Below are 26,973 nucleotides of genomic sequence, written 5' to 3' on the forward strand. Positions count from 1 at the left end.
GTGATTCTTGTGACTTTTCCTCCAAAAAAACATAAGGAGTTTCGGCGATGATGATTCGAGCTCCGGTGATGATGATTCGAGCTCCGGTGATGATGATTCGAGCTCCGGCGATGACGACTCCAGCTCCAACGATGACGATTCGAGCTCTGGTGGTGTTCCAATTTAGTTTTCTCTTTTTATTACACACAACTATGAATTGCTTTATTACAATGTGATATTTCTTGTTTAAGTTGATTGGTTTTGTTTGCAGTACTGTGAAGTGGTGTTTTTCTTAAATTTGGTTACAATGGTGTTGTTTAGGAGAAAAATTAGTTGTATATCACGTCACTTGTATAATTTGGTAAAGTGATTCACAAAATATTTTGCAATCCAAATAATTAAAAAGAGAGATAGTTGAGGTAGACATACAACACTTGAGCCAAATTATTAGAAAAAAAACAACTCAATCAGATTCAAACTTAAAAAAGCTTATGATGATAACAAAAGAAGCTTTTTAACTCAAGAACGCAAGCATAAACGGAGCTTTGTGGCATTGAGTTTGATAAGGCTTTAGTGAAGTTTAATGAGCTCTCTTCAACTCTCTTACACGACTCTTATACTTGAACATTCATGAAAAAAACTGTAGCAAACAATTTGATAAAGAGGTGTCCCGCGAATGCCTATATATTCTGCGGTACGGATTTGGTCCAGTATTTTGAAGACCGCAGTCTGCGCGGCACAGATCCGCTCGACGAGTAACCCGCCGCGGTACGGAAAGTAACGGAATGGGTAACCTTGTTTGACATCTCTAACTGATGCTCAGAATGGCGTCTCCACTATTTTTATTTCATTTTTGCCATAATATACAGGTTTCCATTTTCAATTTTGTTTCAAGATCCCAAAATTTCAGGGCCCGACCCTGGTGGCATGAACCGACTGCTCTGATAACCAAACCATCAATTTTTCAACTTTTCAACCGAGCAGTCGGTTCCATTGCATTAACTAAAAACAAGTTTTTGATTCAGTCAGTCTTATGTCCGCTGGTCTGGTCAAACTAACCGTTAGTTTGGTTATATCGGTTTGTTTTTGTTTGTCGTGGACATTGTTATAGCCTTGTAGGTGTTTGGAATTATGGAAACAATGAGCATATACTTACTTTGTTTTTTTCTTGAACGAGCATGTACTTACTTATAGGAAATAAATAGTAATTAAGTGGTCGGAAAGATGTCAGCAAAGAGAAGGCGAATTGATTCACACTAAGTTAGTTAAGAAACAATTTTGTTGCACTTTTTATTTCTAAATATACACTTTTCTATGTTGTGACAGAATTATAAACAGTAAAGATGTTATAAATATCTTATAACATTTTGAACATTACAGTTTTTAGCTGACTCTATACACACAAAACACTCATAACTACAAAAATTTTATTGGGGAGAGTAATGATGATTGATGGGAATGAAGAAAGAAGCGATCATATAAAAACCTTTACTTGCAATGAGAAAGATCTTTTATCATCCATCTCAACCATATATCAGTCTATGTAGGATAGAATTTTATCGACATCTCCTTCAAGTAAATTCATCAATAATGCGGTTAGGACAAGATCTAAAATCATCGATTCTTATGTCTTCTGAACTTAAATGTCTTACCTAAAAAGAATTCAAGAAACAACGCATGACACCAAATTGTGAGAACGGTGCGAGTAAGAAGAGTTACTGACCTGGTGGCAACCAAACTCGTTTCAAGTAGTTCTTCAGTAAAGCTCATATCCACCACCGATCGCTTTGTGTTGTTGGACTTGATGCTCCCAACAAATCTGAATTGCTGATGCTGGAAAACGGAAAGGATACCATTTCACGTCCAGGGGATTTAAAAGGGGAATGATCCAATGGAGAGTTGGAAGGGCTATGATAGTATGTGTGGCCTCTGGTTAAACAATCTAATGAGCTGCTATTTGCGTGATGAAATGTCTGGAGATTCTGGTTTGCTGCAACTACATCTTCGTCATCAATCAAATGCCTCTGCTCAAAATGGCTGGTTTGGTTTGTTGCTGGTAAGAGGAAATTGCCTGAAGTGTAGTGAGAGAGCAGAGGGAAAGGGTACAGCTCCCTCGTAACAACATCATGGGATGAAGAATAGTCAGACCGCCATGGATTATCAGCCAAAGATGATGATGATGCATTTGGACACGTGATGAGTTCTGTGTGATTACTTGGTTGCAAATCATCAGTCTTTCTGGTGCTTGCGTTCTCAGTGTTCCACTCGAGAAGTAATGCAGATGAAGGCTCCCTATGATCATGTGGTAAGGCCTCTGAGCTGAATCCAATGTCTTCTCCATGATAACCCAGTGAAAGAGACTTGTAGTTTCTGAAACGGAGGCTGGAGTCTTCTTCAACAGGAAACGACAGAGATGCCTCCTGTGTCAACAGGGGAGGTCTATAAACCGGTTCCTTAGGATATGAGAAGGGAAAGTTAAAGTCTTGGGGATCTCTTGGGATGCAACTGCAGTGGACATGATTCGTTGCAATGCTATTTTCCAGCCAAGATATGGCCCTTTTCTTCTCGATTTGCAGACCATGGTCAACTTCTGTATAGCTTTCATGGGACCTCTTGAAAAACTTCGACCCAGGAGAATCAAGAAACGTTCTTCTATCTGTCCTCTCCTTGGAAAACCTACAAGGCTGAGAAGAGATCAAAAAGTAGTTAAAATTCATCAAGATTAGCAAAAATTAACAAGCAGTACAGGATTCTATTTAAGCTTACATGTTTCTCATCGGTTCCAGGGAACAGCCGAGTAAGGAGAAGAGAAACTAAATCGCCCCTGAGAGGAATGACTTCCTTCTGAGTACACGAGTAGATACAATTAGAAGTAAACAAAAATCTATAGTGTACCCGTGTGAGGAAAGGTGGGGGGTGATTTCAGGAAACCAAGTATGTTTGACCCACTGATTCAATCTCTTCCTTTTCACAGAGAAAAAGTCTTCTTCCTTCTCATCACTGCTTCCTGATAATCCATCCATCCAGACAACAAAATCAATGTTTCTTAACTAATTGATTTGATCAATCTAATAGGATAATCCAAAACTCAACCTCTACAACTCAGGTTGTTGTTATCCCCTAGAAATTTGTCCTTATCTCTATTGAATCCTGAAGAACATTTCTTCCCAGGATCTAATTAGATTGAAGACAAGCAAGAGAATGAAATGGAGATAAAACTGATCCTCTCACAGGCAAGAGAGAGCATATATCAAGATAAACAAGAAACCTTTATCCTTTCGAGTCAAGTTGAGAGGTGAGCCGCGTGTTGCATTAAAAATGGGAGTGGAGAAGGTACAAGTAGTAGTATTGCCTATTATATCTTTAGCTCGGAGGTCCGTTCCTGCATTTACTGAAAATCAAAGCCAAGCAGGACACATTCTTATCATCACAAAGAAGAGATCATAAACCCCAAACCATTGTGGATTTGACCTCCTGCTCTGGATTCAAAATCTTTTGGATTTTGTTTCACTTTCTTTGAAGCTTCAGAGGAGGAGAGACCAAAACCAGATTTTAACTTGTTAAAGAAGGCAAACTCCGAGGTCTTGGCATCAACCGCTGCAGATGAGAATCAGATTCATCATTTCAAAATCTGAAAATCACAGAGTGAGGCGAAATCAACTCACATGGTCCGGTTTGGGCTTCAGGGGAATGGCTCCGATGAGGATCAACATCCACGAATGTCACACTTCTCCTGCGTTTCAAATCTACTACCAAAACAAGGAACGGAAAATCAAATACAAAGATACTAAAAACGAAATTGAGGATTGAGGATTGATGATAACCTACCTCGAGAGGTCGAAGGAGGATCAGGATTCGTGATCCCATCGGTCTTCTTCTTTAGACTTCCCGCTGCTTTTCTTCTCATATCACGATACTACTCAGCTAACTTCGTGGGATGATTGATTCATTCACCCAACGACGGAGGAGAGAGAGATTCCATGACTGACAGTAGAGAGACTAGAGAGCTTTATCGATATTTGGGCCTCGGCCCATTAAGTTTATAAGCTTGTAACGGTCTTCTTAGGCGCGCGAGGTAAGCTCCTTCTTTACCTCATAGATCCGGTACATACATAGACATCAGACACAATGACCAGAAAAAAAGGGAGTTTATGTACATGTGATTAGAGAAAACTGGAAGTAATGTTTTAGGTGAATTACATATCTTTCATAAGTTCTTGGTCTATACAGAATACTTTGTGGGGCTAATTTGTAGTTTTAAAACTTTTTATGTAAAAGGAAAAAAAAATCTACTTTAGAAAGATGTGTGATTAGAGGAATTTGAAGTTTTTTAACTAATGTTTGGGTATCTGCAATAAGTTTTTTGGCTTTAATTCGAGAATTTTAAGTTATGGGGCTAATGTGGAAATTTTATGAAGTTATCGTCCCTATATACATTTAAGATTTATGGGGGTCTTGATACTGTGGGGACTAATTTATGGGATGATAATGACGACATTATTTTCATCTTGATATTCTTGTTGTCTTAAATTAGAACACCACAACATCAACATCTCTCGCACATTATAAATTGTGTATGACGATGATATATATATAAACAACATTAACACAAACAAAAAAGAACACCAGTCTTTGATGAGACATTAAGATCTTAAGACAGTAAACGATTATTCAAACACCTGAAAATAGGTGTTAGTGTCTTCAAAATCCAAAAGTACACAAAGCCAAAACATGTGCTTTCCTCTCCTCAACCTCTCACACATATGTTTTCAATCTCAATATGATGATCCTTAATCGTTTGGCTCACGAATCTGGATCGAAGTTTTCGACAAGCTTGCTTCCAGTTCATCAAGCTCATCCATGTCCAAATCATCATCATCATCATCTTCGTCCTCTTCATCCACTTCTTTCGAAGTCTGTTCAGCATCACCACTGCTCTTGCTTGTCCCAGGGGCCTCTGCTTCTTTGTCCTTTGCCTGAGAAACAATAAAAAATCAAGATTCCATTAACATGACTTGGTTTGATTTAAATGATGAGAGAGAGAGAGAGAGAGAGAGAGAGTTCACCTTCTGTTCAATCTCTTCCTCTTCTTTTTCCCTCTGGTATTCTTCAAAAGCCTCAGCATCGTCCACAAACAAGCTTGCATTGGACAGAAACAGCTCCCGACCACTGAGATCGCACACAATGAATCAGCTTGAGAGACACACTGACTAGGAAGCAAAATGAGATGAATGGTGGATTAATTAACCTCATACGGTCGTTCTTAGCTCTCTCGGCTTGAGAAGCAGCCAAACCTGCATCTCTCTCTGCTATTTTCTTCCTCTTCCATTCCATAAACAGCGCAGGTGTCATTTGTGTTGCCGTTTTCAGTTTTGCACGCTGTAACATTACAACAAGAAAACAAAAGAATCAAGCTCAGGGTCCTGGTCCTAGCAGCTATGAGCAGATTGGGAAAAACAGTATCAAACCTCATTCTCGATTACTTCTTCAACTGGCATCTTTTGTGACTCCTCTTCCAAGAGAGCCTTCATTTGGGATTTAAGGATATAACCAGGAGGAAGAGCGTGTCTGTAATGACACTCTTTGCCACCATTGGGGCAAGCCCAGAACCACCCATACTGTTTCTTTTCCACCGCGTCCAGAAAATACTTGCAAACCTATTTTAGTTATCGGTTAGCACACAAAAACATTTAGTAAATTAATGGAAGCTCAAAATATCTCATGGATAAGCTCAATGAACTCTGAACAACATCGTTTACAATCAATAGTTTTTATGAAGTTTTAATTGAGAACACAGGGTCATTATATATCTAAGTCATTTATCAAATAAGCCAAGGATATTGTTGAAAGACAATCACATCCATGAGGAACACAGGAGAACCAAATGGAATCTAAGAAGAACCATCCTATTAGCTAGAGGCAACAATATCATAAGATTCCATATGAAGCTATAAGCTTAATCACAGTAAAACAAGTTGACACAACCTAAAGTTTCAGATACAAAGGGAGAAATAAGAAAGAAAGCACTTACAATATCAGTAGGCTTATTCTGGTTATATTCATTTTTCTTTGATTCCACAACCTTTTCAAGGGTCTCCTGATCCCACTCCTCCATATTTCCATCTTCAAACAAAATTAAAAAAAAGCAACATAAGACCCATGGGAAAATATAAAACACTTTGTTGCTACACTTGTGGTGGTGTTTACTACCTTCATCACGCTTATCGCTGTAAATATCGATCTTCTCACCCTTCCTCTGAATGTTCAAATCATGAGAGAACTTGCACTTAAATCCCTTTTGACACTGCCCATGCTTGAAAAACTCACACAGGATGGACTTTGGATCCACACCTGCCAACAAAAAACACACCAAAACCATATTTTATAAATACACTGAAACATAACAAGGAAGATCAGGTTTTTATCAAGAGCATTTTTGTTAAATGGAAAAAAGAAAAAAAAAAAAGAAACATTTACCAACAGGAACTTTGGGCTGACTAATGGCAACCTTAAACAACTCATTCAACTCTTGTTCTCTCGCTTTCTCTTCCTCTTTCTTTTTCTGTCCTCACAAACACACAGAACAAACAAACAAAAAAACTTCCTTTTCAGCAACAATCTATCTCTCTCACTCCTTCACTTGTAGGAAAGATATATCAAACATCTATTCCACTATCTCTCTCCCAATCATGCAAGAAACTCAAAACCCATTTCTTGAGGATATCAAAAAAGATTCAAGGGAAGGTTGCGTTAACCTTGGCAGCAACTTTAGAGGCGTCGGGTTTAGGCTGAACAGATTGCTTGAGACTCTGGACATACTTCTGAACATTCTTGCTCTTGTTCTTGTTTTTCAGACCGAAAGTCTTGTCTTCCACTTGCTTCTGCTTTTTAGCCAAATCGGCCTTCGGTTGTTGCTTTGGGGGCATCTTCAACACACACACACACACAGACTTGTAATGAATGACCTCTCTCGAGAACGTTCTAAAGCCTAGTGTATCAAAATTAGGGGTTTGTAAGGTTCTGGGTAGACAGAAACTCGAAAAAGAGAAAGAGAGAGAGAGAGAGAGACCGCAGAATCTGAATCGAACCGATACGGCGGAGATTCAGAAATTTCCCCGATAAAGCAGAAACAGAGAGACCCTAAAATCAAGTTAATTACCGAACAATCGAGATAGGAGACAAAAAAAAAAGAGAACAACATTTGTCTGATATGTCTTACTCCCACACTAACGTTATGTGGGCCTTTTAAAAGGCCCGCCTATATATTAATGGGCCTGCTTATGTTATGACTCGCTTATCAAGGCCCATTACGTTTATAACTTCTAACGGTCTTCTTCGGCGCGTGCCCAAGGTCGTTAGAATCTACCGTAAACACAGCTAATTACAAAAAAAATAACATCATTTTACTTTCTTATCCTAAAAATATATAATTTCTTTCATACTAAAAATATATATTTTCTTTTGTACAAACTATACCTTAAGTTCCTTGTCTATGGTAACAAAAGAAGTGACCATAAATAATAATCATGTCTTTTGTTTTCTCCCATTAAAACACAATATCTCTGCGAGAGAGAGATACAATGAGATACGAATTAACAAATTGGCGCAGCAATTTCATCTGAGAGATTCTTCATCCTGTTTTTTCTTTTTCTTTTTTGAATGGTGTTCTTGTTTTTGGTTTCTCTGAGGTTACACTATTGCAAGAAACTGAAAGCTGGATTCTCCACAAGTTCCTCAGCAGGTTTCACTTGCGCAAAGTCCTTATCTTGCATTGAACTCGACAAGTCATCGATCAAGAAAGATATACTGTTGCTGCGCCAAGCCAAAAAGGAACGGTAATGTTTAGTTTCAAGAAAGAAACAAAAAAAAAAAGGTCATATAGATCTTTGATGTTCATAGCAGCAAAGCCATACATACCTAGAATCATCTTTTAACAAGAAGTCGCTGCTATCTGTCATAACTCCTGCCATGTTCTCGATTACCTGTTTGATGGATCCATCATCAAAAGATCAAAACTACTTACTGAAGCAAAGGATTAAAAAAATTAACCTCAGAAAGCTTTCTTTACCTCTTGCGAAACACTTTTTGTGTAGTAGATTTCATCCTTATACAGAGTACATAATCTGAAATGCTGCTGTATTCTAAGGATCTGATGTAAATGGAAAAATGGTGTCAGCATAACCACAAAAGCAAAAGGAGTTGGTTGATATATAGAGAGAGAGAGAGAGAGACTTACCGGACACAACTTTTTTGCAATCTCATCGTATGAGATTTTGAACTTATTATGGATGCGCTGTGTTGTACATGCCAATTCAAGCAAACTCTTTACTTGTATATTCAAGAAGTACAGCTAAAATTTCTCAAAATTCATAAAACAAGTTCAGAACATACCAAGAATCCAACAGCCTGTCTGATATGTTTGAGTTCATCCCAGGATGAGCCAGCATACTATCAAAGAAAGGTGAGAGATATTGTGTTTATGTATAAATCAATTGAAGACAATAAAAAAAAAAGAAAAGGAAACAGTGCTTTTAGGGGAATACCTCTTCATTTGTTTCCAAGCACCAATTCTCTAACTTTTCTAAACCAGATTTTAAATATTCTCCATTGATAAATGAACAGTTATCTGGTCGCGTCATAACGCTGTGAATCAAAATTTGAAGAGGTATTATTATAATCTGCTTTGTCATAGAGAGATTCATATTCCAAAACACAGACAAGAACAATCTCTCTCTCACCTGTTCCACAGTTGGACATTGATGAGTGTGAAAGCCTGAGAAAGTATCTTCTGGATAAGAACCAGAGGAACCTGTCACAATAAATAAGCTTAGTAAGAGTACGTTGTCCTTTAGAGAGAGATAAGTGGAAGTGACTAGAAACGCGTTTCACATACAAAGTTCTCTTTAAGTGTGCTTAGCAATGCATCTAGTCCTTCAATAATCCCTTGCCAGTATTTAGCTGTGCTATCAGACATTAGCGCTGTCCCCTTGAACGTTTTTGGTGCCTAGATAGAGATTCTCTCATTTCAGCTCACAACACATAAATACAAAGGCAAGATGAAAATATAGAGAATCATTAGCGCACCTGGATGCAGAGAGTAAGGGAAGTGTTCAACTCCTTTTTCAGTTTATCCCATATAATCTCAATAATCTTTTCAACATATGCTGCAAGCTGCTGCTTAAAATGCAGAGCTGGAGCCTTGGCATCAACTGGTCGAATCGCTTCAGCCGCTGGAGAACGGAAACCCTGGTGTTAAAAAACGGTTAAGGATTGTTTTAGTTTTTGGAGCCTACATACACTCATCATCAACGCAAGATAAAAAGACAAAACGAAGGGTGTCTCTACCTTGGTCATCCATCGGACCAAGGAAGGTGACTTTCGAAGTGGAGTGACCCCGGTTCCACCAGATCTGAGACTTTGTTGTAGCATGAACAACAAGGTCGAAGTATTGGATAACCAATATGCCAAATTACCGTTGTCTTCTTCATTCTGATAGTAAGAAACCATTTAGTCATTTTCATTCTGATAAAAGAAAAAACAAGGCAGCCTCCAAATTTAGTACCTTAATAGCAGAACCGATCATTTGAATAAGACGATCAAATACATTGGTTCTTTCTGCTTCAAAGGATTTCCAATGAAGAAGACATTTGTAGATGGTAAATGCCGCTACAGGCTTCCCCTGACTAAATCCAACGTTTTTTGTGACACAGTTGATTAGGTCATCCACGTCCTCCTGTACCAAGAAGAAAAAAAAAGAGAATCTCTATCTTCAACCAAGGATGATGGAGAGCACATAATCGAGTAAATTTACTAAACGACATACATTTTGAGGATCAATATGGGAACCACCCCTGGATTCTTGTATCCTTGCTGGTGTTGTAAACATAGTGCCCTGCAGAGACGGATCTTTTAAGGATTTACAAAAGAAATGGAGCAGACTATCAGATAAAACTAGACGGCAAAGCAAAAGACATATAACTTACAGTGAGTTGATTTTCTTCGCTAGGATGGTGGCCAGTTTGCAAGTTCTGCACGAACAAGAGCAGTGTTGTCATCAGGATGATTGATTGAGAGAGTCAGATTTAGTCATTTCAAATATTTCTCCAGATATGTTTACCTTTACTGGAGTAGAAGGGAAGAAACGTCCTGATGCTGTCTTAACAGGTGTGCTTAAGGCAGATTGCTTCAAAACATGATTTTCGTTTATCACATCCTCTAGCGTCTCTTGGAGTCTGCAAATGAAGAAAAAGGACCTTAAAATCTCTGTGCAAGGAAACTCAATAGCTAATAGACCAATAGTGAATGAATACTTGTGCATGGCGGTCTTCAAATTAACAATTTTGTCTTCAGCTTCTAAAGCCTGCTTCACCTTCTCCTTGAATTTTTTCTCTGTTTCATCAATCTTCTGCTCCAGCGAACTTACCATTGACTGCATATGAAATTTTTTTTTTCCAAAACATGGCTCTTGAGGTTTCTACATCTTTGAAATCCTTACTAATATATATAGCAAATTCCCTACCTTGAGGTTATCATTTTCACTCTTGAGTTTCTCCACAAGCTCGGTGTCAACAACAATAGGAATCTCCTCCTTTACTACCGGTGGAACAATTTCTGCAGTCTTTTTCGCAGCTTCAACTTCCTTTAAGAGAGACACTTCGGTTTCCTTGAACTGGAGTTGTATTTCCTTCAATGCTAATTGCAGTTTCGCATTTTCTTGTGTTTTACTTTCTTCCACGTCCACCTACAACGTCAACGCCCACAATGACAGCTTGAAGAATTTGCTTCGAGGATGGATAGAAAACCGAAAAGACAAGGATAAAAGGGCTGTGTTTTACTGACCCTCATGCGTTTCTCTAGCTGCAGTCTCAGCGTGAGATCTTCCACTTGCTTCTCAAGCTTGCTCTTGGCAGCTTGTAGGGCTCCAGTTTCCTTTGCAGCCTGCAGAAAATATGAAGTCATCATTGTTGAAGTTTATCATTGTTGCTGTGTTCAAGGCAATCAATAAACTTCTAGCTGCTAGCTTCATTATCTAAACTCATCTAACCACATTGTTTAAACTCATCATCCATGTTAAAAAGCTTAGAACTGAAAATGTAAAAGAAGATTAGGCTCACCATCTTAAGCTCTCGCAGTTCTCTACGGGCTAGCCTTGCTCTCCATGCACTTTGTGTCGTAATCGCTGCTTTCTTCAGCTTCTTGTAGTGCGACTCGGCCAGGTATCTACGGCAATGAATCTGGTATATGCAATGAAAAATTAAACTCGGAATCTTAAGAGAAATTTGGAGAGATGAGAAAAGCTCAAAGATGAAAAGAAAAAGAGATTTCACCACCTGAATAGCAAGTGTGGCCTTGATCTTCCTTCCTAGTACATCGCGAGCAGCCATACCACGCAAACCTGACTGAACTGTAACCACAGCTTCAATGTAAGACCGCCTTTCAAGGTAGATCCGCAAAGCTCTCTGTATCTTCAAAGCAGCCGCTTCCTTTCTGCGCAAGTCCTCAAATATATGTCGAGCAAGTTGACCTGTAAATGAAAGCAAATAATAAATGAAAGTCGCATTTGTTCTCTAGCTAAGTGATTATTTGAATTAGCTAATATTCTCTACAACTTTTAGATACCTCTGCACACAGCCTGCATATTTATTGCCGCTTTGAGGAGCAGGTAAGAACGGAATTTCCTCTGTATAATTCTGGCTGCTCTTCCCAAGACCTCGGTCCTCCGAGCATCCAATTCAGCCATCTGCCCAGCCATGAGGAGAACCTTCGTCTTTCCAATCTGCAAAAAAAAAAGAACGTTAAAGCAGAATAAACCAAACAAGTGTATTCATCCAAGTTTCCATGCTTGACGTGCACATAATGAGTACCTGGTATCCTCTGAGTCCAACTGCCTCCAGAAGTTTCTTGCAGGCTGCTTTCTCATCAAAACTAGTAGGAACAAAGCCAAACAGTTAGAATATTTTCAATATCTAAGTGAACTGAGAGAGAGCCAAACCTCTTCTCCAAAGTAGAAGAAGCTAGGACACTAAATCTGTCCAGGAACTCATCAAAATGTTTTCGTGTAGGATATCCAGCACGACAAATCTCTATTGCCTCCATCATACCCTGAAAGAAATGACTAATAAAACTTGCATGGAGAAAAATAACAAACAAACGTTTTCAGACAAAAAAAGAAGAAGGTGAATCTCTCACCCCACAACGTAGCTGTTGCAGAACGTTTTGGTTCTCAAAGATAGAGGGCTTCAGAAGATTATTGGGCTTCACGCAACGAATATAGCGAGGCTCAGTAGTACTAAGACGTTCCATCAATAATGCCAGTTGTTGCTGCATAAAGTAAGAAAATGACTTCAATATAAGCCTGTGATAACGATTGTCTACATGAATGAAAAAACACCTTATTTACTACTTCACCTTAAATTGTGAAGCTACAGAGGAGAACTTAGTCTGTTTGCTAGCATCTTCCACTAGACTAGGAAATAAACCTGCAATGAAAGTGCACCTGGAAGCACCTAGCAGAGCCTGATGCTCAGCAACAACATAATCTTTGTTCTTTTCCAGAAACTGCTGGGTTTGATAAGTGACCTGAAAAGAAAACTCAGTCTTTTAGTATTTTTAGGGGGCATAGTTGCATTATTTAAAAATGCAGAATGCTAAAGCAGGTTTTCTAACTCACATCACCAGCATAGTGACAAACTGTGAAGTCAGTACGAGCTAACTTTGGCTTGCTAAAGTGCTTGTTCTGTTTAAATGTTTCGTACAGCTTTTGAGAAAACGTTTCATGTGTTGATCTTGGGAACATGCTGCAAGATAAGAGGTATAAAACGTCAAATATCAATGCAGAGACAACGAATGCATGAGGAATAATAGCAACTGAAATTTCTTAGGCTTACCAAGCCTCGTCCAGGAGAGCAATAATACCACCAGGTTTCTGAAACGTGAATGAACATGCGATTATGAGTTGAAGTGGAAACTATTTTACAAAAGAGCTCGCAGTAGAACTTTGTTACCTTCTCAATAAGTTGCAAAACTTCCCGATTATCTGGGAACTCGATGTGGTTCCACGCAATTTCTTCTTTCTTGTACTCATCTTGTTCCATCTTTAACACGTGCTGCCCAAGGAAAAGAATCATGGATCAAAAAGGAGCAAGGTTGGATAAAAGGAAACAATTAGCAGAGTTCAGTTCAGACAAACCTCATTAAAGTGATGTTGAAGTTTCTCATTGGTCAAATTGATGCAAAATTGCTCAAAACTGCAAAAAACCAAGATGCATTAGTAAGAATCAGAAGCAACATGCACTTGACTTCTTAGTAAGAGCTAAACGATGTAATCCCTCATTTTATATCTACTCAACATTCCAGAAATTTCAAGGAGAATAGTGACTTTTTTCATATATCAATTGCTTCCTAGAACAACTGATTCATGTGTCATGTGCTGATGTTTCATTTGAGCCTTTGCTTCATAGCATTGTACTCAAACCGTTTTCCTTTGTCCTAATCAAACATAATGCATAAGACAGCGTAAAGCACCTGTTTGTCTTGAAACTCTCGAATCCATAAATATCCAGCACTCCTATCATGTGTTTTGACTCAGGATCTTGCCCAATTGAATTATTGATCTTGTTTACGATCCTACAAAAAGCAATTAAGCGAAGTTGGAAAAAAGTTAACTTGTGGGGAAACAAGAAAGAGATTTTATATGCTCGGAAGGAAATGCAATAACATACCAATCAAACAATCTAGCGTACACAAATTTTGCCAAAGCATCTCTACTGAATGCTGCAGATTCAGGATCCAGACATCTAGATATCGTTTCTTCAGGTGTCACCATTACACGTTTGCAGAGAGAATCTTCCAGTGCCTGCTCATCACACCTGCAGGAAACTCAAGGAGTCAGTAAATAGTTTTCTTTTCACATTCAAAGTCAGTTAGCAACGTTTACATGAAAAGCTCAGCCGCAGTCTTCAGTGACTTGTTGTCTTTTGGAACTGAAGAGTCTGTTTCTTCTCCGTTGGTAAATTCTATGTTACCTAGATGAAGAATAGCTGCCAGAACTCGAAATATTGCTTCCTGAAAAGAAAGTGAGATATCAAATCAAAATATCACCACTTTAACTATAGGAGAAAGGGAAAATAAGTAACCTGCTCCTCTACGCTTATCCCGACAATGCCCATTGCTTCTCGGGTTTTAGTATACTCTTTTGAGTCATCCATCCCCTCTAACTTAATACAATGAGACTGATTCAGATACCGGTATGTTGTTGGATCCTCTAATTTTAGTTTTCTAATGTCCTGTCAAATAACATAAGGAGAAATGAGAAAGAATGAGAAACATCAGGACAATAAATTTCAGAAAGCAAAAGCCCATATGATGATGTACCTCTGGTGGTGCAGCACAAAGCATGTAAAAACAGTGATAGTTTCTCTCAGAATCTGACACTTGGCACACCCTTGATCTCTCTAACAAATAAGTCTTGATAGCAGCTCCAGAGATCCTTCCCCTTTGATCGAACTGAATCTCCACGAATTTACCAAATCGACTGCAACATGATGATAATGATTGTTATATAAGATGCAAAACGGATTATTCAGTATTATGCAACAACGTGTATGTTCCACTCACCTTGAATTGTTGTTCCTGACGGTTTTTGCATTCCCAAATGCTTCTAAAACAGGATTGGACTGCGCAAAGAACACAATTCATGTTAGAGAATACTCTTTTACAAAGCCACAAGGTCTATTAATAAAATAGAGACCTCCAAAACTTGATCTTCGACACTCCTTCTGGCCGAGAGATCTTTGACAGCTCGACCTCCCATTTTTGCCAGGTACTTCATAAGCGTTTTAGCAGTCTCAGTCTTCCCTGCTCCACTCTCACCACTTACCAAGATTGATTGACTAACTCCCTCATTAATCATTTGTCTACACCCACCCCAAGCAAAAAAAAAAGTGAAGCAGGAAACAACCAATGATGAATGGAACAAAAAGAAGTTCAAAGGTTGAATGAATGACAGGTACCTGTAAGCTGCATCCGCAACTGCAAACGGATGGGGCATCAATGATCCAAAGGGGGCTCCTTTATAGTGTTCAATCATATGGTCATTGTAAAGGTTCGCTAGTTGTTTAAAAGGGTTCACAGCAATCAATATATCTCCTGTGTAAGTCTAGTAAAGAAAAACAAAAATGTCTTAAACAGATCCAACAAAAAAAAAACAGAAAGAGCAAACCAAAAAGGAAGCTCACATATATTTCGTCTATATGATATCTTGATTTCAAGTTTTGTAGAACCCCTGGCTCATGTAGATACGCTAGCGTTGTCATGTCGGTGACTCCAGAAGGTGGAACTTCCATATCTTTCGGATGTGTGTCTGAAACTTTAACAACAACCTGAAAAAAAATATCAACACAAGTATGTGAAACAAGCTCCTCCCTCATCATATAGTCAAAAGTGTTATCTAACATTACATACCGTCTTCCCTGAGGTACATTGGACCTTAATATCATCTCCATTAACCTCAATAACTTCACCATCTAACCATGCCTCCTCCGGATCTTTAACCCAAACGAACGAGCCAGCTTTAACTGTAGAAGAAGGCTGAAGCAGCAAACAAAAAAAAAACATTTAATTAAACGAAAAGTGAAGGACACAAACAGCATTCAATAGTCTAGTTTTAGAGGCTTAACGCTCCCAAGAACTAGACCCCACACACTCACCAAAAAAATAAAACCAGAGTAAAACGAATTTTAATAATCAACCAATGATAAAACCTTAAACATCAGAAACCCTTTACGATGATTATGTTCATCACTGAGCATAGTTGAACGAAACCCAGAAGAATCAAAAGTACATTGAAACCAAATATATATATAAGAGAAAGTGCATTCATTTTGCCTTTGAAATGAAGAAAAAGATCAAAACTTTGAAATGGAAATCAATGGATTAGAGTACCATTATCGCCGGAGATTAATCAAATCGGAAACCCGTTTGCTCCAAAGCGGAAGAGATGAGTCGAGCAACGAAGGAGCATTCACTTGAGGGAGCTGGAGAGTGCAGAGAGCGAATGCAAAGAATAAGATTCCACAGCAAAATAAAGTAAAATATCTCAGAGAAGGAAATGTATCTTGTAGAGTTGGATATGTGAGAACGCTTTAAGCCATTTTTAATCAGATTTGGAGAAGAAAAAAAAATTACACATAAAAAATCATAAATCTTCCTCTTTTATCTGTCCTCTGTTTTTGTTTTTTCTCCTATATTTTCGCTTTTCTTTTAATTTCTTCTCTCTTTCTTAGTTTTGTAACTCTTTGGTCCAGTAAAAAGGGTTAATCGGTAATTAACAAATTTTTAACTCCGAAAGAAACAAATAAACTATCTTGCTTCTGACAAATTACTATCTCTTTTTCGGTTTTTTTAATAAATAAATTAGGAAAATCCAAAATTCTTTTTTGTTCCCATCTATTGCTTCTTTGACTTAAAGTTGCAACCTTTTCCCGTTTACACTCTAAAAGCTTATAAAATCTCTCAAAACTCTATGTGAAACGTCATATTCACATTATTACAAATATCATTTTTGTTACATGTGATTTTTCTAATGTGATTTTCTAGCTACATGTGATTTTTCTAATACCATAAATGTGACTTGAAAGCTAGTCTTATGTATATAAAGTGGTAAAAAAATATAAGTTGACCAATTATATAAGAGAAAACTGGAAATATGGAACAAAAAGACAAGTAAATTGTCCTTTTGCCATAATATGAATTATAAGTTGTTCTAATGCCATAATGTTTTCTGTAAACCCAATTAAATCCCTAATCTAATCTTTTAAACGTTTTTGTTAATTTAATTACGTAAAAAAAATTAATTTTTTTTTAATTAATTTAATTATTAAAAAAAAAAGAGAAAATACAAAAGGGAAAAATCGACAAAGCCCGACGAACCCTAATTGTTGCCTCCTCCTTTGACGATAGAGAGAAATGACGATTTGAAGTTCTCCAAAAGGGGATCTCGCCGTCGCCGGTGTCGTTCTGGCCGGTAATACTCCGCCGGTGTTCTTCTTTTTCTTAATCGAAGTCTCAGAGACCTCGTCTCACTTCGCGACTCGTTCTCAATTAAGTCGCCGAACACCGCTGAAGCTCGTACCTCGCCGATAACTGAACTCGTGCCTCACTGCTCTGCTCTCACTCTCTCAGCCATAGTTTCAAGCAAACCAATCGATTCTCCTCAGGTTTGTTTATGAATTTTTTGCATGTCTTTGTATCTTTTACTTGAGCTTGTTTAAGATCGATTTTGAATGTCATAAGTTTCGATTTTTTTTTCTGTGAATTATTATTTAGGCTTCAATCTTATCAAAATTATTAAGTAGTCGTTCAATTCTATCATGCTAGAATTATAACAAATGCTCGATTTAATGTTCTCGTGATTGCAGATATTTATGTAGTTACATAAATGACAAAATCATAAGCACACAAGTTTTTTAGAATTTTTTGTTAATTATAGTGAAAAGAAATAAATTATAAAACTAAAGATAGTGCTAACAACTGGTGAAGATGGTTTCGGAACCAGAAGAATAACCAGCATTTGAAAGCTATCTGGAAGATATTAGGCTTTTAAAAAGAAGTTTCCACAACTCAAACATCGTTCATGTACCCAGAACGGAGAATATACGGGCGGATAGCTTAGCACGCAGTGCTAAGAAACAAACGTCTTTCGTCGTTCACATGGATGCGGAATTACTGATCTGGTTTACAGAGTCAATATGAGTTTATAAATGTTTGCTGTCAAAAAAAAAAAAAAATAGTGCTAACAAGCATTTAATGGTAATAAGATGGTTGTTAATTTTATCTTTAACTAGTTGATTTTCCACGTTAGTAACATTGAATTGGGTTAAATTTACATTTAGCCTTTTAAATAAACACATCGTACGCAATTATTTGATTTTGTACTTATGTGACATATTTATTTTTTAATAATTTATTTGGAAAGATTGTTAATATTTGTTTATTGAATTACAACTTACAGCTAAAAACACATGCATGCCTATTCATTTCCAATATTCATATATAAGTGTCTTTATCTTTTTTTTTTCTAAGGACCTGGTTAGAAAGTTAGAAACCTATAAACTTTTTTTTTAAAGATCACATTTTTATTGCATTATAGAACATATGAAGATTTGAACATCAGGTGCCAAAGTGTCAGGTCAAAGTGGTTTAACTTAGACCACTACTAGCCTACATTACCTTCCACATTTTTAAGTCGGTGACTGAACCCAAAAAATAAAGAAAAAAGAAGTTGTGATACACTCGCAAGCAAATTGCAAGTTTAAATGTGTTAATTGACCTACAAAAGGATACCACGTGCCACCGTATGGACTATTGTCGGGTTAACAGTTGGACTGTCTTGTTAAATCAAGACATCGTGCTTTAACGGTTCACCCGCCAGAACCGAACTCATTTATCATTATGCTCGTTTAGTTACGGATAGTGTCTGCAAAATCGGCCTATTAAGAGAAGTAACCGAACTAAATCAACATGAATGGACTCAAACCTTAATCTCAACTATCATGAGCGAATGAGCCAGAAACTAAGTTAACAAGCAAATGTTTTAGATAAATTTAGAGAACCCGAAACTAAACAACTATACCAAATGCCAAAAAATATATTCAAAAGGACCTAACTTGACCCTTTAAACTAAAATAGAGAATACAGGATTAGAATTAGGTAACTACTAACTTCACTAGAATAAAAATGAAGAAGCTTTTGCAGCCTTGCAAAAACATACTTTACATATTATTTTTTTTGGGTCAAAATACTTTACATATATATATATATATGTATATTATAAAAGCTTAAACCATTAATATACTAATACAAAACTAGGCAACACTAACTTCATTAACCAAAAAATTAACTTCTTTTTTTGGTGGGGAAGAAGAAAAGAGACAGACGTCAGTCAACTACAAACCCTCCCTCCCTGTGCTGTTGCTTTTGCATCCTCGCAAAAACAAACAATTAAATCTATCTGCTGAAAATCTGGAAAACAAAAACAAAAAGAAACTCCTAACCGGAATGTCAAACCAAGCTGGATTAAACCAAACCTGACCATAGCAGCTGAAGAGTTGTGAGCCCTTTTCTTCACTGTACATTTTATGGTTTCTCAGAACTAGTCGCCATTCCCGGACCAGAGATGTCTAGACGATGATGGTCCACCGTGTTCGCTCATGCTTCCTCTCAATCTAAAGAAGTCTCTTCTACTTCTAACTGGCCGTAACGGACCCGACCTGTTTGGTAGAAACATGCCTCCTCTTGGAATGCTCGAAGCAGAGTGAGGCCGGTTCTCCATCTCCTCAAGCGGTCCTGAGCTATAATCCATGGTTATAAACGAAGACCCTTGACCGTACCTTAACCGAGGTGTCAAATTCCACCAGCTGCTATCCGAGGGAGCCAGATCGCCTTTGAAGTCTGCAGGGTCCGGCACTGATGACTCCTTCTGGCTGCAATAGTCCCCACCACATGTCTCATCTGCATCGTTGTATATAAGTTTCAGTGCCTGCACCACCTCACCCATGAACGGTCTGTGTGAGACCTCTTGGTGGACGCACATGGATGCAATCGCAGCCACTTTCGCCATGTCATCAAAGTCGTAGGTTCCAGCCAATGTGGGGTCAACCAGTTGCTCCAGCCCCTCCCTGTTGGCTAGTAAAGGTCTCGCCCACGTCACAAGGTTTTCTTCTCCCGAAGGTTGAGACATGTCAACCGGTTTTCTACCGGTGAGAAGCTCGAGTAGAACCACGCCGTAACTATAGACATCGCTTTTCACAAGTAGATGACCCGTCATTGCATACTCAGGGGCCACATACCTGCAATCATTTCGATTGTAAGCCCAACAGTTAAGTATCTGTTTTCATCATATAACCATGAGGATGGGTATTCACAGCAAGACAAGTAGAAAGAAGGTTTACCCAAAGGTCCCCATGACTCGAGTGGAAACATGTTGACTTCCTTCGGTAGCTTCTCTCGCCAGTCCAAAGTCTGAAACCTTTGGGGTAAAGTCATCTTCTAGGAGAACATTGCTGGCCTTGAAATCCCGGTGGATTACTCGGGGATTCGAATCTTCATGGAGATAGGCCAGTCCTCTCGCTGCTCCGAGTGCAATCTTCAACCGCGCATCCCAGTCAAGCGTTCCTTCTATTTTGTTAACACCGGATAAAACAGAGGTTTGAGAAGGTGATACAATGACAAGTGATAAATATTATTAATATGGTGTTTCCAGGATAGAGTATGTCACCGTGCAAGTGGGACTCGATACTCCCATTGTGGACGAGCTCGTAAACCAAGCAGCGTGTACGGCCTTCAATGCATATTCCAATCAGTTTCACAAGATTCCGGTGGTGCAAACGGCTTAGCATCTCGACTTCTGCAATGAATTCACGGTCTCGATTCTGATTGTCCCTAGTTAGCAGTTTAACTGCAATCTCGGTTCCATCTTCCATGTTGCCCTGATAAACACGACCAAATCCTCCCTCGCCCAAAACCCTCTTGGCACTGAATTTATCAGTTGCCTTCTCGAGCTCGGTTAGTGTGAAGGTCTTGACGGACAAAGCACATGTCGCCATCGACGACATTAGTGATTCTGATCCCGAGCTTCTGGCGCTACTGGAAAACATAGATCCACCCCCTGCAATGTGTGTAAAGATTCATAAACAGAGAATTCACCATGACGCTACAAAAGAAAGTAGCTGAGAGAATTTACCAAGCCTTTTGTTAACTGATGGAGGCAATGCAGGGCCAACAGCAGTGGATGACCTCCCAACTTCATTCCATTTCCTGACTATAAACATAGCTCCAGCCAAGACCAGAGCGAGCACGAAACCTGACAAGACAATGATTGCAATCGTTCTAAAACCTATTCCCTGGCTTTTGTTGGCAAAGATTGCAGTGACTGGAAGCCCTCCAGCACTTGCACTTGGAACACCCTCCACAATGTCTCCATACGGTGAAGAAGGAGTTCCTGAAGCGAAGTTAACAAGTTCAAACATAATGGAAAGGGTAAAAAAAACATTTGTTCCAAAGAAATATCAGTTTACCTGGATAACTAATGTGGGTAACCTCATAATCACCAAAGACAGACTCATTTAGAGGAACTTTCTTGTGGCGGAACCTTTGGTAAATAAGGGTGGCCGTAGTTTTGTCGAATTTGTCCCCAAGTGGAACAAGGTTAATATCCACCACTGTTTTCCCTTGGTTCTCACTGTCGGCGCTTGCACCCATTATTTTGACTTGGCTTTGTTCCAAGTATGTTCCAGCAGCAACCTCGATTTCTAACTCGCTGATTACAGGGAAAATAGAAATAGGCGCGACACTTAGCAGAAGCTGAACTTTCATGGGGAAAACACAACCACACGGTGAGCCAAAGGGAGTTGGAGTAAGAGGCTCCACGCATGTCTGTTGACAGTCTATCGAAAAGGGAAAAAGCAGAAATGAGAAATTGCTAAACTTATGTATCTATAGAGTGAAGTCCAAATCAATAACATTGGATCTTATTCAAAGAAGAAAACAAAAAAAAAGGATTCTTGCCACTAGCAATAGGGCGCAGGATAATGAACAAGAATCAAAAGGATTTTACCATGCGAGGAAGGTGAAACTGCAGTCACGTTGCGTCTTAAGTGCCAACGACGATGATGGTGATGACCCCTGTGTCTTTGGTTAGGGAGAAGAGCTGAAAGTAGAAAGAAAAAGAGCATTGAGAAAAAGACACTATGTGACTAAAATGATTCCTTTGCTGACCTGGCGAAGGTGCAGGAGCAAGAGATGGATTAGAACGAGGATGAAAAAAGTGAATTTGATGCGATTTTGATCGGGTAAATGGCAAGCTCATAGGAAATAGCCTAGCTGCTGCAGGTGAAAAACAAAGCTGATAAGTCAAGTTATTTTCTTTCTATACATGTCAAGCGTACGTTAAAGATTTTATTTGTTTGCCAAGAGAGATACTCATTAGGTGTGATATTATCGTCACTCTCACGCTTCACAGTCACAGATTCCAAATTCAGAAGAATCGTAAAACAAAAAACCCTTTTGCTTACTTTATACACTATAAAGATAATAATAAAGTAAGTTTCTAGTTTTATCTAATAAACAATTCTAAATTTAGCTCATCTTGCGCTGTCAAGCAAGCAAAATTAAACTTAGGCTCCGAATGGTGACTGCGGTTGAACGGTACGAGACGAGCGGTTTAATTGCAGTGCGATTTTAACAGTTATAAAAATATATAGATATAGAGTATATATAAAGATTTTTGTTACTGCGGAACCGGAAGGATACCAGTTACCATTCGAAGCTATACTTTCTACCTTCCTTCCTAATCTTTTTGTTTTTCACCAAGCAAAGGGTACTAGTTCATACCAAAGCATAAGGGAAAGGAGGCGAGAGAATGAACAAGGAGGAGCAGAAGCATCATCGCAAAGTTCCGCATCTTTACCGATACTCTAAAACCACCAACGGAGACACCAAACCTCCGAGCCCACTCCAGAGGCTCTCCGAAACTTATCGTCCAGAATCAGACGTCTAACCATAACTTCCGAGACGTTGATTTTCACAGATCCACCAAATGCGGCTCGAGATCTTCTTCACACAGTGCGGAGCGGAGTCGAACGTTGAGAGTTGGGATCGAGAAAGAGACAAGGAACGAGAGCTTCTTCTCCGGCCAAGGTAGTAGCATAGAGAGAGAGAGAGAGTAAAGTGATTTGGAAGCAGAAGAGAGAGAGAGAAAGTGGGAGAATTTAATGCTAATGGTGTAGGGTAGTGTGTTGCCGTAGTTAGACTCTGCTTCCCACTCGAAAGCGATGATCATGCATCAGCAACCCACAAACGCGCTCTCTCCCGCGCGTGCTCCCTATTCTCCTCGAAACGACTAAACTGGTGGCCGTTTGCGTACCCTTACCGTTTTTTTTGGACCTTTATTGGGCTCATATTTTATCCATGGGCCTTGCTGAATTTTGCTTGGATGATCTGATTGATTATATTAAACCGAACAAACCAAATCTAACAATATATATATTTGTTCGGTCTTTAGATAGTAAATAACACGTCTAAGTTGTAATAACAGCTAATAATGGTGATTTCACTTATCTAAACTCACCCTACAATAATACTTACGAAAAGCTGGCTTCCTAAGGAAGATACAAATTACATTAATGATTTCAATCATTCAGGAAGGTTTCGAAATCGAATGTCACATTGTCTTCAGCTACCGGTTCAGGCAACGGGATAACCAGGCTGGCTTGGTTACAACTGTCCATGAGCCAGCTCTCAACTTCCGACAGTTTGGTCTGCAAGACGTTTTCGTTAGTTCCCGGTTGCTGTTGAACAGTCTCTGCTTGTGAACCCCACTCAGGTAGACGAAACACATCTGCATTGCTCCTCTGACAATAATCAGCAACGTTGAGCTGACAATTGCGTTGTTGAGTGTACATTTGTGGGTTTATTGTTGGAGCCACTAGGGAAGGGGTGGATCGTGAAACTTTAGCAATGGGCCGAGTTCCAGAAGAGGCCACTCGAGACCTTAAGTTACCTATATAAGTACTTCTTCTATCCTTTTGGATGCTCAATGATTGCCTGACTCTATTCCTGCCTCTGTTGACGTTTGGCAGATTAGCAACACGGCTGGATGATGATGAGCAAGGCCGGATCTCAATCTTATTCCTTGGCCAAGTGTTTTGGGATAACCGGATGATACTCTGAGCCAGAGACACTGTAGCCTGAGCTGGATGGGTCCTGAAGTATTCGCGTTGAGTAATCCATGTCTTGTCTTTATCATTAGCATGACAATGATCTATGCTGGAGACGGCGGCACACCAGTATGGACAAGGAGCAGGGATGTCACACACATAACAGTGACACTTCAACGGAAGATAAATAAATAAATAAAAAAGGATTAGCCAAGGAAATAAATAATTCCATATTAGGGAAGCTTATAGAAGATGGTTTACCATGTTGCAGTAACTCTCATGTGATGTTGAGTTGAATGAGTACTTAGCACACGAGTGTCGCGGGTGAGGGAAATCTCTACACGCAACCTACAAAACAAAGATTTTGGCTTTTGATATTAGGGAGAAAACTTAGTATACAACACATCAAAAATAAATGGAATGATTAATAAACAATTACACAAAAGAGTTCAATTACATCTAATCCTAAAAGAAAAGAAGGAATTCAAAGACTATGGGATTCGAACTCGGTACCTCACCCTTTTGCCCCACTACAAGCACCTCCTCGTCATCATTACAATCAGCTTCAGCTTCAACTGCAGGACTTGTCTTGTCGGGATCACAGTCCAAAATCACACAATCTTCGTCTCCTTCATCCTCCAAAGTTGCTCGAGTCAAAGAATTTAGCTGAGAATCAACGCTGCCTTCCACCTCAGAGACCACCTCGACTACATCGTCGCTGTCGGAGTTGGCCTTGTTTAGCCAGTTCAAGTAGTCTCGGTCGACCTCCTCGTCTGAACTAACATCCACAACTACATGATTCTCCGAACCCATTAGGAACAACAGATTTCAGAAATTTGACAGAACAAGTAACCCAGAAACACTCTTAGTGTGTCATAGAAAATGGTGCAAATTAGGGTTTGGAGACAAAAGCCGAAATTGAGTGAGGTAAACCACGACCTCCCTCAACCTCTCTTCAGACGACGATAGGTGAATAAAGCATGACCATCTTTTCCCTTTAATTGGGCCAGGCCCATCAAATCCGGGTCAACACAGCCCACCGTTTTATATTATACGCGAGTCATCGCTTACGGGAGGACGCGGTAGCTGTTTCAACTTTCATGATATTTCTTTATTCAAGTCAAAGGGATCTTCTTAAGAGTCAAATCCAACGGCTGAAATCTAAGGGATAATGTTCCGCGTAAGAGAGACATCCCAATACATCGTCAACCGTCGAGTTCGGTAAAGCGCAATCGCACGTTCAAAGTCAATCCAACTTTTCAATATTTATAAGCTTATCAACCTTCAACTTTTAGTCTTTCACTAATTGGTGACCATGTTTTAATTATTTCAGTTTTGTCCAACACAGATACATCGACCGGTTTGTAATATTCCGTTAATCTTTTGATGAATACATAATATTTACCGGAAGAAAATTTAGTTTTTCTAATTTGGATATTTTAATATTATTACCAAAAGATTTTTCCATTGTGAATAGGTCTGTCTAAAGACATTCAATATATATAGTTACATATTATGGATGAGTAAATACTGACATTCTGTTCAGTCCCATTTCAAATTACTGTATAAAATTTTCTATTAAAAAAAAATTGATTAATTTTTTTTAATGTCTGCCTAAGAGTACTTGCTTGGGTATGTGTTTGAATAATATTACTAGGTGACAAATTCTGGGAGAACATTTAACTAATAATATGTCTTTTAAATGAACAAAAGTGTTTTGAGCATTTTAGAAAAGTTTTATCTATGTCTTTATATTATATATTTGTTTGCATTACATACAATTGTAACACATCAATTTCTAATATATCAAATCATTATATACGGTTTTTTAATAAAATACATCATATAAATTTTATTTATACGATTTAGTTGTAGTACATATACATATCATTGTTTTGTATATCATTTTATTATTTTGTGGCAGACCTCTTTTTTATATGGTGCGACTATAATCTTGTAGCGTTTTAGATGTCATTTTGTCTAATATTAAAAATCATATGAGAAATATATTGGGAAATTGCCACAAATAGCACATTCATATTACTACTTTTCATGTTTACACTAACCATTTTTACTCTCACTTTTAATGAAATGTAAAATGAAAGATAAAAGACAATTATACCTTTAGGGTTAACTAATCTAGACTTAGGGTTTAGAGTTGAGGAGTGGGGTAAGGTTTTTGGAATGTGAAATTTAGGATTCTAATAAATATATAATTAAATACTTAAAAAATATTTAAAATTTTTTAAAAAATAATTTCAAACATAATTTTCGTTTTTTAAAAAGAAATTTGAAAAAAAAAATAAAAAAAAATTCGAAAAAAGTTCAAAAAAAAGTTCGAATTTGAAAAAGTATAATTCAATTTTTTTTATTTTTTTATTATTTAAATAATGATTTATTATATATATAAATAACAAGGGAATAAGAGTATTTTGCCACTTAATGAAGAAGGTATTTTTGAAAATGTCTTTTTAGTGGTGGTAAAAATAAAAAGTGGTACCATGAAAGTGATAAATATGTAATTTTCCCAAATATATTCTTAACCATTTGAGGGTTATTTAAAGAAAGTGTTATATATTGTCATACCAATTAGGGGTGGGCACTTTACCCGATATCCGAAGTGGCACCCGAACCCGATCCGAAAAACCCGAACCAAAATCCGAACCGAAATAGCAAAATACCCGAACGGGTATTGAATTAGGAGAGATTGGATATCCGAACCCGAACGGATAATACCCTAACCCGAATGGATATCCGAAGATAACCGAACATATGTATAATTAACCTTATATTTATAATTTACATCTCTCATTTTATATAAAATATTTATATTGATATTTTGCATACTTTAAGTTCATATGATATACATACAATTACATAAAATATGATTTGCTACTCACTTAAAATGCTTGTCAAGTTTTTATTTTAAAAATTAACAAAAAGTTACATCCAAAATTTTTTAAAAAAATAACTAAATTAATGCTTTTTTAGTTTTTAAATGTTGTGTCCAAATTTATTAACCATTCAATTTATTAAAAATAAATAATTAGTTAAGTGAAAATTATATTTTTAAATACAAAAAATGTGAGAAAATGAAAATTTTAAGTTTTTATTCAAAATCTAAATATCCGAACCCGATCCGAAATAACCGAATCCGAACTAAAAATATCCGAACCCGACCCGAAGTATAGAAATACCCGAACGGGTTCTACACCTCTATACCGAAATACCCAAAAATCCGAAATACCCGACCCGAACCCGAACGGGTACCCGAACGCTC

At 38.1% G+C, this 26,973-nt stretch overlaps 5 protein-coding genes across 17 annotated transcripts; all 5 read right to left on the minus strand.

Moving 5' to 3' along the window:
• Positions 1 to 1,307: 1,307 nt before the first annotated feature.
• LOC103837996 lies at positions 1,308 to 4,280 on the minus strand. Of its 10 annotated transcripts, none has more exons than XM_018655133.2 (9): positions 3,808 to 4,280; positions 3,645 to 3,728; positions 3,436 to 3,576; positions 3,248 to 3,367; positions 3,073 to 3,153; positions 2,875 to 2,986; positions 2,746 to 2,803; positions 1,703 to 2,663; positions 1,308 to 1,548 (listed from the first exon to the last, which is right to left on the minus strand). In XM_018655133.2, exons 1-8 carry the CDS (start codon positions 3,884 to 3,886, stop codon positions 1,746 to 1,748), a joined length of 1,593 nt encoding a protein of 530 aa, XP_018510649.1. In that variant the 5' UTR covers positions 3,887 to 4,280; the 3' UTR covers positions 1,308 to 1,548; positions 1,703 to 1,745. The 10 variants fall into 10 exon arrangements, with proteins under 10 accessions (XP_018510649.1, XP_018510648.1, XP_018510650.1 ...); XM_018655132.2 differs by having other exon boundaries at positions 1,311 to 1,631; XM_018655134.2 differs by having other exon boundaries at positions 1,313 to 2,663; positions 3,645 to 3,725.
• Positions 4,281 to 4,549: 269 nt separating this feature from the next.
• LOC103837997 (zinc finger CCCH domain-containing protein 21) lies at positions 4,550 to 7,148 on the minus strand. Its single transcript, XM_009114402.3, has 8 exons — positions 6,735 to 7,148; positions 6,457 to 6,541; positions 6,190 to 6,330; positions 6,011 to 6,102; positions 5,448 to 5,636; positions 5,228 to 5,358; positions 5,046 to 5,148; positions 4,550 to 4,955 (listed from the first exon to the last, which is right to left on the minus strand). The coding sequence occupies exons 1-8, from the start codon at positions 6,903 to 6,905 to the stop codon at positions 4,770 to 4,772; spliced, it is 1,098 nt and encodes a 365-aa protein (XP_009112650.2). The 5' UTR covers positions 6,906 to 7,148; the 3' UTR covers positions 4,550 to 4,769.
• Positions 7,149 to 7,402: 254 nt separating this feature from the next.
• On the minus strand, positions 7,403 to 16,837 carry LOC103837999 (myosin-13). 2 transcript variants are annotated; one of them, XM_009114404.3, is made up of 39 exons: positions 15,922 to 16,837; positions 15,442 to 15,567; positions 15,216 to 15,359; positions 14,991 to 15,136; positions 14,729 to 14,894; positions 14,596 to 14,654; positions 14,353 to 14,512; positions 14,115 to 14,264; positions 13,916 to 14,043; positions 13,701 to 13,847; positions 13,504 to 13,605; positions 13,169 to 13,226; positions 12,984 to 13,085; positions 12,867 to 12,904; positions 12,650 to 12,776; positions 12,388 to 12,558; positions 12,169 to 12,300; positions 11,972 to 12,081; positions 11,844 to 11,904; positions 11,599 to 11,755; positions 11,310 to 11,503; positions 11,094 to 11,213; positions 10,819 to 10,917; positions 10,499 to 10,720; positions 10,290 to 10,408; positions 10,097 to 10,211; positions 9,963 to 10,007; positions 9,803 to 9,871; positions 9,542 to 9,712; positions 9,325 to 9,468; positions 9,064 to 9,225; positions 8,873 to 8,983; positions 8,718 to 8,788; positions 8,523 to 8,622; positions 8,371 to 8,427; positions 8,216 to 8,272; positions 8,048 to 8,128; positions 7,897 to 7,961; positions 7,403 to 7,785 (listed from the first exon to the last, which is right to left on the minus strand). In XM_009114404.3, the coding sequence occupies exons 1-39, from the start codon at positions 15,922 to 15,924 to the stop codon at positions 7,674 to 7,676; spliced, it is 4,401 nt and encodes a 1,466-aa protein (XP_009112652.1). In that variant the 5' UTR covers positions 15,925 to 16,837; the 3' UTR covers positions 7,403 to 7,673. The 2 variants fall into 2 exon arrangements, with proteins under 2 accessions (XP_009112652.1, XP_009112651.1); XM_009114403.3 differs by having other exon boundaries at positions 7,473 to 7,791; positions 15,922 to 16,832.
• Positions 16,838 to 18,683: 1,846 nt separating this feature from the next.
• Positions 18,684 to 22,764, minus strand: LOC103838000 (receptor-like serine/threonine-protein kinase ALE2). Of its 3 annotated transcripts, XR_627021.3 has the most exons (9): positions 22,369 to 22,764; positions 21,754 to 21,861; positions 21,593 to 21,685; positions 21,054 to 21,422; positions 20,720 to 20,977; positions 20,255 to 20,644; positions 19,929 to 20,154; positions 19,065 to 19,826; positions 18,684 to 18,951 (listed from the first exon to the last, which is right to left on the minus strand). XR_627021.3 is itself a non-coding variant. In XM_009114407.3 (8 exons), the coding sequence occupies exons 1-8, from the start codon at positions 22,436 to 22,438 to the stop codon at positions 19,130 to 19,132; spliced, it is 2,208 nt and encodes a 735-aa protein (XP_009112655.1). In that variant the 5' UTR covers positions 22,439 to 22,764; the 3' UTR covers positions 18,684 to 19,129. The 3 variants fall into 3 exon arrangements, 2 of the variants coding, with proteins under 2 accessions (XP_009112655.1, XP_009112653.1); XM_009114407.3 differs by having other exon boundaries at positions 18,684 to 19,826; positions 21,754 to 21,858; XM_009114405.3 differs by having other exon boundaries at positions 18,684 to 19,826.
• A 235-nt stretch (positions 22,765 to 22,999) lies between these two features.
• On the minus strand, positions 23,000 to 25,657 carry LOC103838001. Its single transcript, XM_009114408.3, has 3 exons — positions 24,207 to 25,657; positions 23,955 to 24,041; positions 23,000 to 23,864 (listed from the first exon to the last, which is right to left on the minus strand). Exons 1-3 carry the CDS (start codon positions 24,504 to 24,506, stop codon positions 23,166 to 23,168), a joined length of 1,086 nt encoding a protein of 361 aa, XP_009112656.1. The 5' UTR covers positions 24,507 to 25,657; the 3' UTR covers positions 23,000 to 23,165.
• Between the last annotated feature and the right edge of the window lie 1,316 nt (positions 25,658 to 26,973).

This window comes from Brassica rapa, chromosome A09 (assembly GCF_000309985.2).
Source record: "Brassica rapa cultivar Chiifu-401-42 chromosome A09, CAAS_Brap_v3.01, whole genome shotgun sequence".
In the NCBI taxonomy this organism is placed as follows: domain Eukaryota; kingdom Viridiplantae; phylum Streptophyta; class Magnoliopsida; order Brassicales; family Brassicaceae; genus Brassica; species Brassica rapa.

Excerpts from the sequence above, each read along its gene's own strand:
- LOC103837996 (XM_018655133.2), bottom strand. The coding sequence starts at position 3,886 with ATGAGAAGAAAAGCAGCGGGAAGTCTAAAGAAGAAGACCGATGGGATC. Across the intron at positions 3,729-3,807 it reads TCCTCCTTCGACCTCTCGAG|TAGATTTGAAACGCAGGAGA; the intron begins GTAGGTTATCAT and ends TTGTTTTGGTAG. Across the intron at positions 3,577-3,644 it reads TGAAGCCCAAACCGGACCAT|CGGTTGATGCCAAGACCTCG; the intron begins GTGAGTTGATTT and ends TCTCATCTGCAG.
- LOC103837997 (XM_009114402.3), bottom strand. The coding sequence starts at position 6,905 with ATGCCCCCAAAGCAACAACCGAAGGCCGATTTGGCTAAAAAGCAGAAG. Across the intron at positions 5,359-5,447 it reads AAGAAGTAATCGAGAATGAG|CGTGCAAAACTGAAAACGGC; the intron begins GTTTGATACTGT and ends GTAATGTTACAG. Across the intron at positions 4,956-5,045 it reads AGGAAGAGATTGAACAGAAG|GCAAAGGACAAAGAAGCAGA; the intron begins GTGAACTCTCTC and ends ATTGTTTCTCAG.
- LOC103837999 (XM_009114403.3), bottom strand. Across the intron at positions 10,409-10,498 it reads GTGAAAATGATAACCTCAAG|TCAATGGTAAGTTCGCTGGA; the intron begins GTAGGGAATTTG and ends TTTCATATGCAG. Across the intron at positions 10,212-10,289 it reads TTGAAGACCGCCATGCACAA|ACTCCAAGAGACGCTAGAGG; the intron begins GTATTCATTCAC and ends CTTCATTTGCAG.
- LOC103838000 (XM_009114405.3), bottom strand. The coding sequence starts at position 22,438 with ATGCGGAACTTTGCGATGATGCTTCTGCTCCTCCTTGTTCATTCTCTC. Across the intron at positions 20,645-20,719 it reads ATCAGTTAACAAAAGGCTTG|GGGGTGGATCTATGTTTTCC; the intron begins GTAAATTCTCTC and ends CACACATTGCAG. Across the intron at positions 20,155-20,254 it reads TATCGAGTCCCACTTGCACG|AAGGAACGCTTGACTGGGAT; the intron begins GTGACATACTCT and ends TTAACAAAATAG.
- LOC103838001 (XM_009114408.3), bottom strand. The coding sequence starts at position 24,506 with ATGGGTTCGGAGAATCATGTAGTTGTGGATGTTAGTTCAGACGAGGAG. Across the intron at positions 24,042-24,206 it reads TAGTGGGGCAAAAGGGTGAG|GTTGCGTGTAGAGATTTCCC; the intron begins GTACCGAGTTCG and ends TTTGTTTTGTAG. Across the intron at positions 23,865-23,954 it reads ATGAGAGTTACTGCAACATG|TGTCACTGTTATGTGTGTGA; the intron begins GTAAACCATCTT and ends CTTCCGTTGAAG.